At 31.5% G+C, this 16,139-nt stretch overlaps 2 protein-coding genes across 5 annotated transcripts in view; one reads left to right on the top strand and one right to left on the bottom strand.

The window, feature by feature from the left end:
• Positions 1–16,139, top strand: part of COG5 (component of oligomeric golgi complex 5) — a 285,394-nt gene that overhangs the window by 64,525 nt on the left and 204,730 nt on the right. The gene's annotated exons all lie outside the window — the stretch shown is intronic.
• Positions 6,221–9,573, bottom strand: GPR22 (G protein-coupled receptor 22). 3 transcript variants are annotated; one of them, XM_044946599.1, is made up of 2 exons: positions 9,446–9,573; positions 6,221–7,546 (listed from the first exon to the last, which is right to left on the bottom strand). In XM_044946599.1, the coding sequence occupies exon 2, from the start codon at positions 7,520–7,522 to the stop codon at positions 6,221–6,223; it is 1,302 nt and encodes a 433-aa protein (XP_044802534.1). In that variant the 5' UTR covers positions 7,523–7,546; positions 9,446–9,573. The 3 variants fall into 3 exon arrangements, with proteins under 3 accessions (XP_044802534.1, XP_006068518.1, XP_006068519.1); XM_006068456.4 differs by lacking the exon at positions 9,446–9,573 and adding an exon at positions 9,299–9,431; XM_006068457.4 differs by lacking the exon at positions 9,446–9,573 and adding an exon at positions 9,156–9,293.

Genomic DNA, 16,139 nt, shown 5'->3' with positions numbered 1-16,139 from the left:
GCTGCAGTCCATGGGGTTGCAAAGAGATGGACACGATGGTGCGACTGAACTGAACTGAAACTGAAACAAGATTAATAAGTTTAAAAGTTGTTCCTTTCATTTTTTCAAATATTTACTCATCCATTGGTATTTATCAGTCACTTTTTCTAGGGAAGCATTATGAAAGGTTACATTAGTATTACAGACTATTATTGTATTATTTGGGTTAAAGACAGTTTATAAAGTTAGGTAGCTACAGTTTGCTAGCATTTTGTTGTTTGTAAGAAGTGATACTTTGAAGAAATTTAATAGCAAAAGAAAGACTAAAGGTTTTTAAGAATTGGAAAGAAAATTCTTAAAGTGTAGACATATAATTTGATTTTTTTACATTTCAACCTGCCCTGAGTGAGGTATTAACAATATTAGAGTGAAATACGTATCTTTGTTTCTTCTCCACCCAATCAGTATTCCATGATAGTATGACATGTGGGATTGTGTGTAATATTAATGGCTGCTGTGTTTATGTGTCAGTTCCATGTATTAATATATTTCTCATTCCTACAGTCTGTGTCTCATATGGCCCAAACTCTGATTTATTAGTATTAACATTAAAAAAACTTTATGTTAAGTTAATATGTTTTCATTTTGCATCACTTACTAGTAGTGTATGTCCTAAACTGTCTCTGTAGAAAGTGATTCCTCATAACCTTATTATCTTCTCTTGTTCCTTTTTCTTTTCTCCCTGAAAAGTTGGTGATGTGTTTTGGTAGTCTGCCTTGCTGAATGGCTCTCAGAAATATATGACATTAAATAATTGCTTACATGGAAGCAAGGTGAGGAAAATGACCTCAATCCCAGACAAACTCAGCTCTCCATTTCTATCTTACTTGATGCTTCAGGGTTTGATACTGGTATGAAGTTAATATTGGTGGCCCTGACGGGAGTGACAGCACTTTTTACCACTTGTTGGTGTAAATACAAAGCTGTCATCCTTGAAAGCCACAGATACAGCGTATAGAGGTCTGTTAAAAAAAGAAAAGTGTGAATAGAAGGGTAGAGATACTTAGGGTTATTTTCACACGTTATTTTATCACGAGCTAGGGGAGAAATATTACTGTGTTAAATTTGCTCATCTTTTTCTCTTGCAAAAATGAGTATTCTTTAGAAGGTGATAGCTTTCGTATAAATGATGAACCCAATGTTCCATTTGTTTCTACGTCTTAGTACTGTTTTGTTCCAGATGTTTGTGAATTGTTATAGTATTCTTTATCATATTACTGCTCTGTCTAGTCTGTTGACTGCATTTTAATTCTTTCACTGTTTTGAATGATTTTTAGGAAAAGTCTTCAAATTAATTGTCTTTTGTGAACTCAGATCTGTAATTCTCTGTTCTCTTTGTATTTCTCTAAGAGTTAAGCATCTCTGAGTTTTTTTGGATCTTTTCCCTAGTTTTTCTGAGTTTAATTATCTCCTTGTATTTCTTGTTTATAATAGGATCTGAGCTTCTCTCTTCCCTAACATTTATTGTTCGTCATCTCATGTTTAGCTTTCTTTGAGTTCACTTTAGGTCCCATAGGCAGCTGTTATCCAGAAGGGGTATATATGGGTATCCATCTCTGAAATGTAAAGAAAAAAACTGTCTAAAGTTTTCTCTGGTTTTTATATTTCTTATCTTACAGAGTGGAAATGAAGAAAAGAAATAGATTATTTTATGTGTTTTTCCCTTGCTTTTAACTTCCATTTAGAAAACTAAGCTGTTCCATAATTTGTTAAGTTACCTTTCTTACTTTTTGAAATGTAATTTGAAGCTATTTAATTATATTATTAAAAAGTTTAAGTACTTGAATTGTTTTTCAGAAACTTTGCTTATATGATTTTTTTTTAATTTTTAAAAATTATTTTTATGTAGCCATTGACAAAGAATGAAGGTGATATGTATATAATGAGTTGGATTATAAATTACCCAATTTATAATAAATTATTAGGAAAGACACAAAGGATCATATTTATATTTTTTACTTTGTATATGTCAAATTTTGCCAGTGTTTAAAATTTTTTATAGTTAAAAAAATTACCAAAGAGGAAAATAATACGTTTAATGGAAAAACTCAATAAACCAATATGTGAAAAATATAAAGTAGATAATATAAAACATCGAATTGGAGTTTTCATTTTGAATATTCATAATAACTAGAACATTCTTGAATACTGTTATTTATTTTACTTAATTGAATTTTCTGCTTTGCCAGAAATTTTTGTTTTTGTCCTTGTTACCTATGTATTAATGCTTTATTCAAAGCATAGTTTAAAAAGTTCTTAGATCATTGAGGAAATCTCATTTCTTGTGGTCCTTCTTACAGCCATCATTTTTAACTCTTCAGTCTCTTATACCAGTTGGCTCTCCAGTCAGTTGGATACTTCACTGATTCTGCCTTTCTGTTGCCTGTCACGTGTATATGCTGCTTTGCAGGGCTGCCAGCACTTTTTGCTGGGTCTTTTATTACCGATCAAGGTGATGGCAGCAGCTTCCTATCCTGGGTTTTACCCAACTGTTGGGTTTTTCAGTTTCCCACTGCTGTGTCTTCATCAGCTCTTCTACATATTGCTTTTTTGTTGTTGTTTGTTTTTTGTAGTTCACTTCCTACTGCATTATTCCCCTGCTCAGATTTCTCTGCTCGCATTGAAGACCTCCGTCTTTTAGTTCTAATTTAACTTACCAGATAAGTTCTTACTGCTGTATTACTTTTCTTCTACAGAGAACTGTGTTTTCTGTTTCCAGAATACGCTTATTTAGTAGCTTTCCTTTTATTTTTACTGTTCTTAAATCCAACATAATTCTTTTCTTGTTAAGAATTTGACTCTTTTAAAATACCACATTCTGATTTTTTTATAGGTATTTTCATACTTTTTACTACGTTGATTCTATTTTTTAAGCTCTGAGGGTAATACATAAGTTTCTGCCATATAACTCTCTTCCATAATGCCTTCTACTTTGTAAGGATTCAAATGTTAATAAAATTACAAAGCTTACTTGACTGTATAGTCATAAAATATAATAAAGCCAAAAGTTTTATTGGCTTTGGAAAGTAGTCTTGAAGTTACTGTATTGAAGAAAGCTCTACAAATAAAGCACTTGCTTTCTTATACTTTTAGGTTTTTGCATTTAAAAGTCTAATCAGTGAAATCTCAGGAGTTTGATTTTTTAATGTCCGTCCAGACAGCTGAATTTTGCTATAATTTTATTTGGGGGATTAAAAAAACAGACCACATACCTAAAAATTGACTTATCATGAGTGAGAAGTACAGAATTATTATGAATGGCATTTTTAATTAAAGCATAATTGTAAATAATTCTTTTTTAATATGTTTGAACATCTGTTGGGTACAAGTTGGTAGAATAACAATGACCTTAAATTAGGAAACAAATAAAAAAAATAGTAGTTCCATATCTTGTTGAACGTTCTTCTTTAGTTAGTTTTTAAAATAATAGTTGCTTCTGTAGTTTTTAAGAACTAACACAGCTGTATAGCAGTTGATATCTGTGAATGTGATTTGTGGCAAGTGGGTTAAAAAAATGATCTTAAGAAGATCCCATATTGAATTTATTGTTACCTTTATTGCTTTTGCATTTAAAACTTCATTCTAACATGAAAAATTTGCATTAATGCTTTTAAAAATAAAATTATTTGAAGTAAAGTAAAAAGTTTACATGTTATGGTAAGAGCCATTGTAAGAAGAATAAAAATAATTCACCTTTTCATTGAATAAGCATTTAAAAAAAGGTTGTCTAAGCTTCTCATTCTTTCTTTTTAAGCTGAGATCAGCTATTGTAAACATATTTGTGACTTGTTTTTAAAAACTGAAGTTTTAACATAAATGTTATTTTAGTTTACAAGTTACATATTATTTAACACTAACAAGCTATCAGAGGTTATCTAGTAAATGTGAATATCCTTGATTATAGATCATTGGGTACACTTCTATATATCTGAAAGATTACTACAGATGAGCAGAAATGCTTGTTAGTTGTTCTTGTGTCAAGTGTAGAAATAGTAATAGTTTAGAGGGAAACATTATAATATTTGCTGTTTATTTCTTATTTTGTTAGTTTTCTTATTACAGAGAACAAGAAGGCAATAAGGCAGTTTAGACAGATTTATTAGAAAAGTGGTTTTTAACTGAGTTTTTTGGCGTGTTTATAGACTTGAAGATGAAAAATATTTAAAACGTAAAGAGTTTTTCTTAATATGAAAACTTTAAAAATAATCTGATTTTCACTTAGATTAAAAACTCGATATTAAAATATTTATGCTCAGAAATCCAAGTATAAAATTAGTTTAAAAAATTTAAGGAGTATGTTAGAAGATACTCTGTGCTAGATATACTTATCTAACAAAAAATTTTTTGATGTCTGTATGAAATCCTGATATCTCTTAAGAGTTTCAAAATATTAGTCCTACTTGTTTATGCTTCATATTGTCAAATTGAGACATTTCTTTAATTCTATTAAAGAGTACAAAGTAAGGCAGAAGGAAACTGTTCCTTTGCTAAGATTTGACATTATGTCAATTATTATCAGAAATATATCACTATTAAATTTCTCACGTAATCTCAGTGAATTCAAGCTATTGCATGGTGCTCTTTTCCCCAAGATATAAGATAGTTCAGTAAACTAGACTGGGTGAATTTCATTTATTTACACAAAATTGGTGTATTACTGTTTTTTTTCTTTAGAGTCCAGCATTTAATTTTTAATTATAGAAGACCACCTGATGTAAAGTTTCTTTCAATGAGAGATTGTTATTGAATTGTTTGACACATTTTTTTATTTAAAAATGAGTTGCTACTTGATTTAGTGAATACAGTATGAAAAAACAGAATAAAGAATTGTCCAGTTAACCAATTACAAGGTAGCAAGTATTTGCCTACTTTAAATAACTTATTGCTAGTTTTCATATACAATGATAATTAGCACTTACTGATAGATTATTAGATTATAACACTTGGAAAATCCTTGTTTGATATAAGATTCTCAAACCTGATATCTATAATTAGGATTAGTAATTTCATAGTTTTCTAATATGAATTGAGGATTGGAGGCAAATGCTTTAAGTTTATGTGTTGTAGAGTAAAAAACATTCGCAAGATTTATTGCCACTTTAGTGATTTTCAGAGTTGAAAAGAACTAGAGTATTTTGAAACACTTGGGAGCTCTGATAGTATAGGAACATTGTATAAATTTTATTACTCTCAAGTTGCTATGTATCTAAAATTATAAGTAGGTGACTTTTCTATAATGACATAAAGTCTTTTTTCCCCCATTCCTAGAATTCAGATTTTAGTAGTTAATTTCTGTTATACAAGAAGTCCAACTTGAATATAAGGTTAGGATGTCAGTTTATTTTAATGTTCTGGTTTGTGCCTGTATACTGTATTAATCCAGAGCATTTTGTTTAACTCAACCAAAGTGAGGAAGGAAGAAAGAAGCTTTGGTTTTCTTCCTTCTTTTTATTGTCAGTTCATTTGTATATTATAGGCATAGTGCCCTTGATCTTAAAAAATCAAACTTTTCTTCATAATAAACTTGAATTTCAAAAGTTTCCCTGTCTTGATGTACATATACAGTTGTTTGTTTTTTTCTTTTTGAATTTTAAAATCCTGATAAATCCTGCAATTTCCTACATTCCAAAAAGGATAAAGTTTCATAAATAGGTCATTACTTTTGATGCATCAAACATTATAGCAAGTAGACTATGTTAGAAAACATAATATAGCAGTATAGAAAATCCTGGGTTGTTTTGATTGTTTGGAACCCATAATTTTGGTTTACATTAAAACACTATTCCAGTTATTAACATATAAATATATCTATAGTTTGTGGCTTAGAAACAAATACACTTTATAAAAAAATGCAAGGATACCTGCGTCAGTTATATTTTAAAGTTATACAGTGTTTTAAGGCTATGTATTTATTCTTTAGAAAATATGACTTACATGAATATCTTCTGATGGACATAATATTGACAAAATATACACATGATATTACCTTAACAAACTGCCATGCAACAAATACATTAAGTAATGAAGAAATTGAATATATATGACCTAATCTAATCTTGACATTCACATTGAAAGTTTACAACATAACCTATACTTAAATTGTTTTTCTTATATTTGGCAGTAATTCATTTTTTACAATTTAAAATTTTTGAATGTGGGTTTGGTGAAACTTAGACTTTCCCTAGTCTGTGACAACCTGAGGTACTAAACATTTTTCTCTTATTTCACTATCTTCAAAGGTGAGTTTTTTGTTTCTTTTAGGATCTATCCAAGAGTTGTGTATTACAGCATTATTAGGCATGGGATCAGCTTCTACTATGGAAACAACTCGCTTTTTCATTTTACTTTTTAAGACCTTTTGAAATTTTTGTCTAGTAAATGCATATAATAGAGGGTGAAATATAGTTGTTCCATAACCCATGACTAGAAAACACAACCTTAATTTTACTAAAAGGTCACTTGGGCCTAAACATAAAATGGTGGTATTTAAAACAGAAATTGGTGTCCAGCAGAGAAGAAATGTAGAAATAATCAATAAAGACATTTTGAAGACTCTCTTTTGCCTTTCTCGTCGTTCACGGTGTCGTTTCATAGCTCGCCGGAGAGCGATTATTACAGAAACTGAAGTTCTAACACCAAAGACTACATTTCTCCCGCCACTGCCTTGTGACATGTCTGTAGTCTCATGTTGTGTGGTTAGAGAAATTGTCTTTTTCTTTCTTGCTTTCTTCTTCTGCCCTGTTGAGAATCTTGTGCCTATTCGAATATTGAGAGCCTGAAGTATTTTGCTGTATGTGATTAACATCACTATGACAGTGAAAAAGAATATTGGAATCTGTACTAGCAGGTGATAATACATTCCCAGTTCAGTGTAGTATTCATTTGTACTGACACACAAAAGTGTCTTGTTTTCCCATGTATTTCCACTTTGAAGGCTGAAAAAATTTACCTCAATAAAGGGAATCAGGAAAGAGAAAAACGAAAATATCCAAATGGATATCATTAGCATTGCAGCTCTGCCCATTGTCAGAATTCGGTTTGCAGGCTTTACAGAGATGTCGTATCTGTCCAAAGTGATAGCGAACACGTTGATTGCTGTTGAGACACTTGCAAAAGATACACAGGCCTCATGGAAACAGCAGATGAGAGCAGTGTTACTCTCCAGTGAAAGCAGAAGGATAACTATAGTTAGAGGAATACATCCCACACAAATGATTACATCAAGTACATGAAGATTCATTGTAATAATGTTACTGACAGAGTTGATTAAGTTGGATTTCATGCAGTAAAGTACCAATACGGTGAGGTTGCTGCCAAGTCCCAACACAATTTCTAACATAAGAAATCCGGTGAGAGACACTTGAAAGCTTAATGGATATGATAGTGGTTGGTACATATTGGTGTTGATGTCATCAATGTCATCTCGCACTGTAATGTTAGATTCAGACTGCATGTTGATTTCCAGAATGGGAGAAAAACACATTCTTTTGGAGCAGCTGTTTTTTCCCTAGAAAGTGAAATAGAATAAACTATTTGATATTCAGCAATTTAAATGACGTACAAAACCTGTGTTTATTGTGAAAAAAAATTTTATTGTGTACTTAGTTTAATTTTTAACTTTATAAACTGTTAATGGAAAATGTAGAAACATCAAGATTACATTGTTTTGATGTAAAAGGAAATTGGCCCATTTGAAGAAATAACTATTGGGGATTGCTTCTATATGGTTTGAAATTATTTAATAAACTAAAAAGGTTTTCCTTATTAGGGTTTTTCAAGGTTATTATTTGAGATACAGTGTATTTTTGTATAATAAAACTACCCAGTATGCAAAAGTAATTTTAGCCCAGTGTTTTAAGATTTCATTTTAAATGTTGTGAGTAGGTGGAAAATAAATGCTGTTTTAACATGTTGTGGCACAATTAGTGTAGGTGTAATTATTCCCATGAGATTTCAAATGAACAGGAGAAATCTTCATTTAAAATGATAAATGGCACAGAGCCCTAGTTTGTTTTAAATCACTTTGTCCTTGTTCCTGATTGAAATTCATATTCAGAAGTCTACAGTGTGCTTGGGGATATCTGGAATTTTTTCCCACTGAAGTAGGAAATTGATAAATATTTCATATTTTGCAGTGAAAGTGGTCACTGAACTTTACAAAGAGCAAAAATTGGAAGAAAAAAGACAGTATTTTGAAATAAAACACCACAAACCTTGGTAAAAGAGCACTAATCACTTCGATGAATGAATGATTTATTTTGTGACCACACCCTTTCATATCATTTAGAAGGAGAAAATGGAAATTTAATATCACTTAAGAAATAGCCATTTTTGCGATGGTTTAAAAAAATATATATAAATTGATTTTATTAAGCAGAATTTTTTTAAACAAAAAATGAAATTTTAGGGAAAAAGGAGTATCTGAAGCCCATTTTCTGAGGAATCTATTAAATTTTCACATTCCCTATGAAACCTTTTGTATAAATCACCCAGTATATATCATTTTAAGGAAAATTAAAAAAAAAAAAAAAACTCTTGCTAATTCATGCATATTTATGTTTTAATATAGAAGTTTAGAGTAATTTATAAAAATAATGTCTGATTTGCTGGGCTAAAATGTCAGTAATTCGCATATTAAAATATAAATGATACAACCAACTGTATTTCACATTTCAAGTACAGCATTTTGCCTGCAAAACCATAACAAATTATAAAAGCTAACAATTTTCAGAACTTATGTTAGCCTTTCACTTGTTGTAACCTTTGACAAGTTTTAGAATACAGTTTTATTTATGCATATTATTTTAGAGGTAGTATTTCAGAAACACAAATGCTGATAACATTAATTTCTTTTGAGCTTAATATAAAGTATTACTAAAGGCATATATTTGAGTAAGTGAAAGTCTTAGCCAGCATTGAAATCCTATAAAAATGAGAATTTTATAGTGTGCCAGATTTTCAGAACTGACAGATTAAAACATCAGATCTTTGTCACAGCAGTTAGAAGTGTCAATTTTAGGCAATAACGGAGGGAAAGGCATTGAACTGTAGATCAAGATTCTTTTCTCTTGTAAATGTTAAACAGTGCTGTGGGCTGCATGCATCTTCTGACCTACCTGTTTGTTGTTGCCTTATGGGCCTTTTGGCTCACTATAGCAGTTTTCCACAATATGATGACTATTGAAACTGCTATGATAACTATAGCAGTTTTCCACAATATGATAACATCATTGACAGATTTGGACATGATTTTTTTTACCTGACAACATGAAGTAGCTGTGTTTTATTTCATGTCTTGTAGGAATTCTTTCATTTTTCTCTTCAGTACTTCAACTGCATGAATTGTAAGATTTAGTTGGCTGATGGATTTCTAAAGACCAGTACAAAATACTTGTGTTTGTTTTACCTTAAAAAGTCACAACCGAGAGAAACTTCCTCAAATGATAGGCGTTATGTTTCCCTTTGAGAGAGTTTATGATGATGTTTCTTTATTTTCCAGAACATGTGAAAACAGAAAGGAAACATAAAGTCCCTAGCTTCTAAAATGTTTTTAGACATCCTTTTGTTACAAATGTAAATCTATTTCTATAGCAGTCCTCATTACTTTGAAATGATTTCTTGGTCACATAACTTGCTTTGTAAGTCCAGTCCATGTTCTCTTGATAAAAACCATCTGCTATTTAATTTGGTTTGTTTTCATTAGAAGAGGACACATAATTGGTCATAAAACTCAGATGGAAAAATTCTTTAGTAATATTAATTGATATGAATATCTGAATATTTAGTGCAGAAAAATACTTGATAAAACCTCATTAGCTTGCTGATAATGTATGTCATTTCTTTTGGCAATCCATGTTTCATTGTTTCTTCAAGAATTGGTGGCTCCACGATTCTGGTAATGTTGTAGTATAAAATTCTCCTTTAAAAATGCTCACCATTTTGTTTTCAGGGTTTTTCAGTTAAATTGTTTTTCATTTTGTGGCTATTTTATATGGCATCTTCTTAGTATTATTACTATTGATGTGTTATAATCCCGGCAGTCATGTAGACCTCTGTTCTCCAGTTTTAACTCCTTAATGTCTTAAAATCATGTGTTGCAAGAATATCCTGCAGTTTATGGTTCAGACAGCTAGGGAGATGATGGATCAGATGCATTCTTCATATTGTCAGTTTAAATACTGAATTAGCTGCTTTGAGCCCTTGTGAAAAAGAAAAAAGTAGTTAAGCAAAAGGTTCCTAATAATTTTCAATTAATTGAAAGTTACTTTGGTTGTGCTTATTTAACACTGTACACAATATTTGTTATCAAAGTAAGGAAACTGTATGTATTATTAGAGCCATAGCTTATGCATAAATTTAAAGGTTTCTTTAAATAAAAATATTCTCTTTTCCTAATGAAGACTAAAAATTATGTTATTCAGTAACAGAGTTAACATTACAGACATTGTGTTTTTTTAAACCAATTTCTGCTCTCATTTTAGAAGTTAAGGTGTATTTTCAGAGATTATGAGCAATTACCATACATTGAAAGTACTGTCATTCCTTCTTGTCTTTATAATAATTTAACAATATTTCTTGCTGTAAAATATTATAGCTTGCTTATTAGCACAGGGTTTGAATTTTAACTGGTTAAAACAGATTCCATGATAAATACTATAAATTTCCTTGATGAAATGTTCATGTAGTTGAAATATAAAGGGTGATATAAAATGTAACTGCAAATTAAATAATTTTCAGTGAACATGCCCAATAATAAACTTAAGCTAAAATTGAGTAATAATAGCTAAATAATAAACCTGATTCTTTCAAGAAATATAATAGTTTTTTGAACACTTGAGAAAGACTAGTAATGATATTAGGATATTTAGTAATTTGAAGTGATTTAAAAAGCTGGGATCTTCATCATGATTCAACAAAGAATATTCTTTATATTTAACATACCATCCTAAAAAATTACATTTAAAATATACCATATCTTAAATAGATCTAAAAGATACATGTTTAGCAATAAGTAGAATTAAGCAAATAAACTCTTAAAATTTAGGCTGAAATTTTTCAAAGTAATTTTACCCCACTATGCTGGTTCAAAAGCAGCTGAATACTATAATAAGGAGCACAGCTTACCTCTGCTAAAGATTTGAAAGATTCTTGATGTAGTTGAAGCGTTTCCAGTTTTGATTGATTCATTTTGTTCACTGGTTAGTAGAGGACCGGGAAAGAGGGTCATAAACACCTCTTCGGAAGAGACCTTAATGAAAATATGTGTCTGTACTATGCCATTGTTTCAGCAGTACTGCTAATGTATGGAACATGTAGTGCTGCTTGGAGGCTGCTGCAGTCTCTCACTCTTCCTACTGTGGAATCAATAAGCATCTGAAAATACATAATGAAAGTAATTTAACATACTGAAGGCTTCTTGTCTCCAGAGACAACACTTAGATTCAGTCTTTCTAAAAAGGAATGGCACTGCTTTTCAGAGGAAAGCCTGTTCTGGGCAGCTTTTGCAGAATGACAGCCTACCTTGTCGCTTCTCTCCACTGCAGAGAGATGCAGTGCATTCACTAATTTTGATTGGTCAGTTGTATTGGGCTTAAATTATGCTTCATATGTATAGCAGGGATTTTTCATCCCCCACTGTTTTATATAAGGGTGCTTTTTTAAAAGGCTATATTTATAAATGGTTGTGTGTTGCTCTTAAAAGAACATGAGTAAATCAGTCTTTAAAAATGCATATTCCTTTCTGGTTTGTTGTTCACTTATGCCAAACATCAAAAAATACAGGGAGGTGGCAGGGGGAGGGGGTAAGAAAGAATTACATAGTAAAATGTATATATTCTTTTTAAAGCCTTGGATAATTGCACTTGAAAATATTTTAGTTGTGTATATGTTTTAGGTTGAGATTCTTTGTTCTACAAATAGAAAGCCATTGCATCTTTACTGTGAACCACATTGAATTTCAACTAGTTTGTTTGTATTCAAGTCATTTTCTCTGTGTATTCCAAATTTTTGTGAACATCCAAAGGTGTTAAATATTATTATGACTGCAGTAGTCATTCATTCAGGTATTCATTGATTTCATTCATTCATTCATTCAAAATACCAGTAAAACTTGATTTAAGGTTTTTATACCCTACAAATATTCTTTAAAATTCCATTGCTATTTTTAAAGTATGTAAAGATTTAATCACATGTATTACTTTTGTTATTACTACTCAACCTTCACCTCTGGTAACCCATTTTGCTCGGTAGATACATACTGGTCATGTGCCATTGTATTTTATTTCAACTGATTGTTTCTGTTTTTAACATGTGTTCTTTTAGTAGATTGCTATACCTTAATATTATATGCAGCTGCATGTTAAAGTTATTGGGTGAATATATTGGTAAAGGAAGTTAATTATGTATCTTCATAAGTTACAAAGCTAAATTATTTTTGGGATATTCTATCAAAAGAATTGAAAGCAATGATGGAAGTAACTTAAAATATTTAAATTTAAATTTATATTAGTTTAGGTTGTTCAGTTGCTAAGATGTGTCAGACTGAATAATTTTCTGTTTTCAATATTGAACACATTTTATTGAGGAAAACTGTTTTTTTAGACTTGAATATATAATATGCTGGATTATATATCTCAACAAGACAGAAGACATGTTTCAAATCATTGAATTATTAGAATATTGATTACCTGCTTCCATTATTTTAGGAATATTAATGATCTACATTTTTAAGAAAATGTCTACTAGGTTCTTAATTTATAATTGTAATTATTATTTATAATTTTGAAAGTCAGTATACATTTTAATGATCTTCCATTGCTAGTGTTTAAGCTGCACATAGAGCTGGCTAAATAATATGTGGATTGTGAGTTGGATTTCCATAGAAGTTGAGAATAATGTGGTAGAAAATTTTGCTGTGAATTTCTGAAGTTTTTTGCACAGCTTTGGGTGGCAGAACTTTGGTAATGATAAAAATTAAAATATTGTTCCACTTTTTGTGCATTTTGAAAGTTGGAGAAAAGGATCTTAGAAAGACAGCCATGTTGAAAGGTTGTGCAGGCGTGCACACACACAGGCAATGTTGTTTGAAGCTTAAACCTAAAACCATAGAAAAGATAGCATCAGTTGAAACTTACAGTAGAGCTAAGAAGTTTACTAACATACTGGAATACATATAGTGCTTTCCTGCCAGAGAATTGAAGTCTTTGTTTATATTTATCCTCACAATATCACCATAAAGTTGAGGAAGCAAAGGCATAGAGAAGTTTAAGGACATGAAAGGAAAGTTAGTAGTAGAGCTGATGTTGGAACTCTGCAAACCCCCCTCCAACTGAATATAGCTGGCCTTCTCTCTTTGGAAAATTCTGAGGGTTCTTTTGGCTTAAAATTGGATGATTTGGGATTAGTCACTACTGAATAGTTACATGACTTTCAAGTCATATATTCTCTGTGTCACCATATAGCTTTTACTTTTTAAATTAATGTTTATTTATATGCTTTGTTTAGCTCTCTATGAGACAGTATTTCTAAGGTATACTCAGACTATTTTGAAAAAACATTAATTCTGGAATCTCTCTAAGACATAATGGCAGCAAGAAAGTTCAGGTCTAGACAACACTTTTTATTCCCTGTGACTTGTGGTTAGGGATACACAAGATACTACAAGTAATTACTTCTTACTGCATACATTGCTTGGTATAGTTTTCTTTTTGTTTCTTATTTTATTTTTTGGCTGTGCCCCACAGCTTGTGGCATTTCAGTTCCTCTACGAGGGACTGAACCTGGGCCAAGATAGTGAAGGCCGAAATTGTAACCACTAAGCCACCAGGACTCTCCCCTATAGTTTTCTTTTTAAAAACCACAAATTGGTTTGGTGAATATAAGGTTCTCTGATTTCTTAGCAGGATAATTCTAAATTCCTTTATTTTTAACAAAGAAGAAAATATCTAAACTCCTGGATTGAGAATCAGATTTATTTTTTCATGAAAAAAATGACATCAAATTATAAATATCAAAATTTATAGGATTCTTCTTTCCATAGAAATAGACTTTCACAGTTTTGTTTTTAATATTTTTTGTGTTCATGTAGGATACTAATTTTGAAAAATGCTGCAATTAGTGATTTAACACCAAATATAAAATTTGTAAAATTTTGTAAAAATCATTTTATAAATTACTTAGTTAATTAATAACCTTGGAAGGCAGTTTAACTTTCCTAATAATGACTAAGCAACAGATATGAATCTAACCTTGAAATAGCTCTATTAAAATACTTTTTCACAAATTGTATTTTTCTTTTGCTTGAAAGCATTTTGATTTTTATTTAGTTTAGGAACTAAAATTCCTGATATGAGAGTCTTTGGTTTCTAGTTTTATATATTTGCCTCCTTCAGTTTGGACAACTTTGAGTATGAGAGAGTAATTTACTGTTCACATTTAAATTTACCGTTCATATCAGATCATTCTTATCTAGCTTCTGTCTGGTTCTGATGCTGCAGAATTTTTGATGATTTTGAAATTATAAATAAAAAACTCAGTTTTGTGAAATGTTGGAATTAACCACAACTGATGGTGCTTTGAAACTGTTTGCAAAGTATGTATGCAATATGCTGTGCTCAGTCGCTTCAGTTGTGTCTGACTCTTTGCAACCTGTGGACTGTCGCCTGCCAGGCTCCTCTGTCCATGGGATTCTCCAGGCAAGAATACTGGTGTGGGTTGCCATGCCCTGCTCCAGGGGATCTTCCCAACCCAGGGATTGAACCATACCTCTGGCGTCTCCTGCATTGTAGGCAGTTTCTTTAACCACTGAGCCACCTGGGAAACCCATTAGCACACTAAGACCCCCTAAACCTTGTTCCCATTAGCTCATGGTATCAGAATGTAGAGAAGCAAACCTACAGATCTGTGTCCTGACTACCTTCATAAGGCATGTAACTGGTCTGTTATCAACTACACACCGGCCTCCTGAATGCATGGTTTCTCCAGCCCTGCAGAGCCCCTTAAACTGCTGCTGTAAGCAACACATGCAGTAAGCAAGAGCACCAGGATAAAGACAAACGCTAATTGAATAGTGTCAGAGCAGCATTTCACATACTCCCATCAAGCACAGGATATGAAGTAAGTGAAGAACAGAGCCAGGAGAAATCATGTCCTAGAGCAGGACTGGTAGGCACTGCGAGTGGGCTGTGCAGTAGTGTCCTGTGCACTAGCAGGAAGTCAAGAGATGCACACCATACCCTGTTTCTACCAAGAAATGAGAAGAATGGGCTCTGACAGGAAAATATTCTATCCCTAAATAAAAACAGCATGGTACATGAACTCTGAATGCACATTTATGGTGTAAAAGAATTTCAGTTCTCTGATTTCATAAAGCAAAAATCTCAAGTCTTTGTGATTGAGTTTCAGATTAACTGGCACTTTATTTTGCTTAAAACTTAAACATTGTCAGTTTGAGAAGAAATCCACTGTGATATATAGAGCTCCCCATTTTAATTCTAGGATTTCTTCTTTTGATCCTTGGTAGAATATTCCATCCAAGAAACAGAATAGATACTTACATATATTTAAAAACATGAACCACTAGAGAATGAAATAGGAAATCAAGAAAGATTTAAGTTTTGGCAGCCTTGCTTTTTTTTTTAATTCTTTAAAGACTGTAGCAGAATAAAAGGATCACTGGCTCTGAGTCTTCTAGAGATTACAAGTGATGGAACTAAAGACAAACGAACAAATCCATATCTTCAAACAAGGTCAGGTAACCTCAATTCCCTGCCCTGCCCTACAGTAAAAAAACATGAATACCTATAGTAGTATTTTTTTTTTAATTCAGGTAGAGAAAGAAGCAATAACTTTTAACTAAAACCTTCTACATTTTTTGATTGCCATTCAGCTTGCTACCATTAAGCAAAAAGCAGAATTCTTATAGTGTTTACCTCAAATCTTATTGCTTTACAACTGTGGCATACCCTCCATTAAAAATAAAAAGATGAAGCAGTCAATCCAGTGATTAATTTAACATGCCTTCATTGAGAAAATCCAGTGATTAATTTAACATGCCTTCATTGAGAAAAGGGGGTACAGGGACGAGGGGGTCATGACGAAGA

This window comes from Bubalus bubalis, chromosome 8, assembly GCF_019923935.1.
Source record: "Bubalus bubalis isolate 160015118507 breed Murrah chromosome 8, NDDB_SH_1, whole genome shotgun sequence".
Taxonomy (NCBI): domain Eukaryota; kingdom Metazoa; phylum Chordata; class Mammalia; order Artiodactyla; family Bovidae; genus Bubalus; species Bubalus bubalis.
Note: the sequence above shows the minus strand (reverse complement) of the source record. Positions and strands in the feature narration are given on the sequence as shown.

Coding starts and splice junctions, on each gene's coding strand:
- GPR22 (XM_044946599.1), bottom strand. CDS start 7,522: ATGTGTTTTTCTCCCATTCTGGAAATCAACATGCAGTCTGAATCTAAC.